The sequence below is a fragment of the Crocuta crocuta genome, unplaced genomic scaffold (genome assembly GCF_008692635.1).
Source record: "Crocuta crocuta isolate KB4526 unplaced genomic scaffold, BGI_CrCroc_1.0 scaffold139, whole genome shotgun sequence".
Taxonomy (NCBI): domain Eukaryota; kingdom Metazoa; phylum Chordata; class Mammalia; order Carnivora; family Hyaenidae; genus Crocuta; species Crocuta crocuta.
Window position 1 is genome coordinate 10,204,612 of NW_027533258.1, and position 1,875 is coordinate 10,206,486.

A 1,875-nucleotide genomic window follows, 5' to 3' on the forward strand; every position below is an offset into this window, starting at 1 on the left:
CACCCGCACCGCTAAGCCCCTGCAGACCACCCCCCCACCCTCGCTTGGAGCAGCCGCTCTGGCTGTGAGATGGGGAGAAAAGGGTGTGAGAAGGCTGAATCCAGGGCTCCCTGACTGCACCCACTCTCTCTAGACCTCAGCCTCCATCAGCAGTGGGGACCCCCCCACCATACTGGAGTGACTCCCAACTCGAAGGACACGCAGAGCTACCGTCGGGTGAGTGGGCGCCCGGCGCTGGGGCGGGGGCGCTGGCGGCCGCCCTGCTCACGACTTCTCGACTTCTCGTTTGTCTCCCAGGTTATCTGCCAGTTTTTCCAACTGCCCTGTACCCCCCCCTTCCCGTCATTCATGACATCACAACCATGGCTTTCCCTTTTCCCTGAGACTCAGGAGGGCCAGAGCAACAGCCTTTTGCTTTCTCCCCCCCTCACCCCCCAGCCCGGGGGGAAGGAAGGGGCCCAGCCTTCTTGTCGAGCCCCCCATCTCTCCCCTGGATCAGGTTGAGAAGGAACCAGCCGGCCCTTCCCTCCTCCCGGTTGTTTTTCTTTCCCACCCGGTTTATTTTTTGTCTCCCCTGTAGCCCCTACCTCTGAAGCCATTTTATGAACCGTCATGTGTCACCTGAGCCTCCATTAAAAACAAAAACAGGCTTTCCTGTGGTCTTGGTCTCTGCCTCTTTTCTGTGGAGAATCCGCTGCTTACGGCCCTGTTGGGGGGGGGGGGGCAGGCAGGCAGGGCCAGGCCTCGAGCCCTCCCGCTCCATGGCCCCTGTGAGAGTCCCCTTCCCATCTGTGACCTGGGGATGGTCTCCCCGGAGGAGGAGTGTTCTGGAAAGTGCTGAGGGTGGCATCTGGCACTTTGGGCTACAACTACTGATCGATTACTGTCGATAAGGGTAATGACTAGGGCTGCCCAGCTGGCTGGTGACTCTGGGTCGTGGGTTCAGGCCCCATATTGGGTGAAAAGCTTTGTTTAAAAACATTAAAAAAAAAAAAAAAAGCGATGACTAGAAATGGAAGTGGGGGCAGTGTGACCGCCTCCAGAGGATTCTTTGGCCTTGAGCTAAGGCAGAGTGGAGAGACGCGGGGGAGGAGGGCCGCGATCCCTGTCCCGCCCCCTGCTTGGGCGCCCCCACCACAGGACGCGGGTCGTGTACAGCGACTTTATGTCTGCGTGTCTGTCTACACAGGTCACAGGCAGGGCTCCGGTTTCTTCTCCCTGCCCGTTCTCCAAACACACACAGAAACAGCGGCGGGCTCTCCCCACCCCGTGTTTACAGGCCGCCTTTCGAATCCCTCTTTCCCTTAGTTGGTCAGAAGTTTGTGGGTGCAACACCCCTGAGGATGGGAGAAGACACAGAGCGGAGGCCCCTCTGCCCGCCGGGGGCCCGCGTCCCCCTCTGGCCCCAGAAGCTGGAGCCGGGAAGGAGGCCCTGGGGGGCCGCGTCCTCTGTCTGGCACGGGTTGAGGCAGGAGCCGCTTGGCCCAGAGTCTATGAGGCAAGAATTCAGAGGAAAGGGCCAGAGGAGGAGTCCGAGGGGGCAGGGAGCGGACCCCCCAGGCTGCTCTCCGCTCCCGTCTGCCCCCTGAGCAGCCCCACCACCTCTCCTCCCTGCAGCTCCCCCTTCTCTGGCAAGGGGGCCCCGTCTTCTGGAACGGAGGCCGGGTGGGGGCGGGGTGCGCTCCGGAGGAAGGAGGGGACGGGAGATCAGCCCGCCCCGCCGGCCACAGCCTAACCACACCACATAAATAATCCGAGAGTCACACGAAGGGAATGAGGGGGCGCTACGACCACCCTGCCCTCCAGCTTCCCGATCCCCTCCAGGCTGCAGGGGGTCCTCCACCCTGGAGGTAACGGGGAAGAGAGGGTTAAAGT

General features: G+C 61.8%; 1 protein-coding gene across 1 annotated transcript in view; it reads left to right on the forward strand.

Annotated features, from left to right (window-relative positions):
• Window positions 1-429, forward strand: part of YBX2 (Y-box binding protein 2) — a 5,796-nt gene extending 5,367 nt beyond the window's left edge. The window contains exons 10-11 of the mRNA XM_077746757.1: window positions 134-216; window positions 298-429. Coding sequence (XP_077602883.1) covers window positions 134-181 — 48 coding nt within the window. The 3' untranslated portion in view covers window positions 182-216; window positions 298-429. The remainder of the gene's footprint in view (window positions 1-133; window positions 217-297) is intronic.
• The last annotated feature ends 1,446 nt before the right edge of the window (window positions 430-1,875 follow it).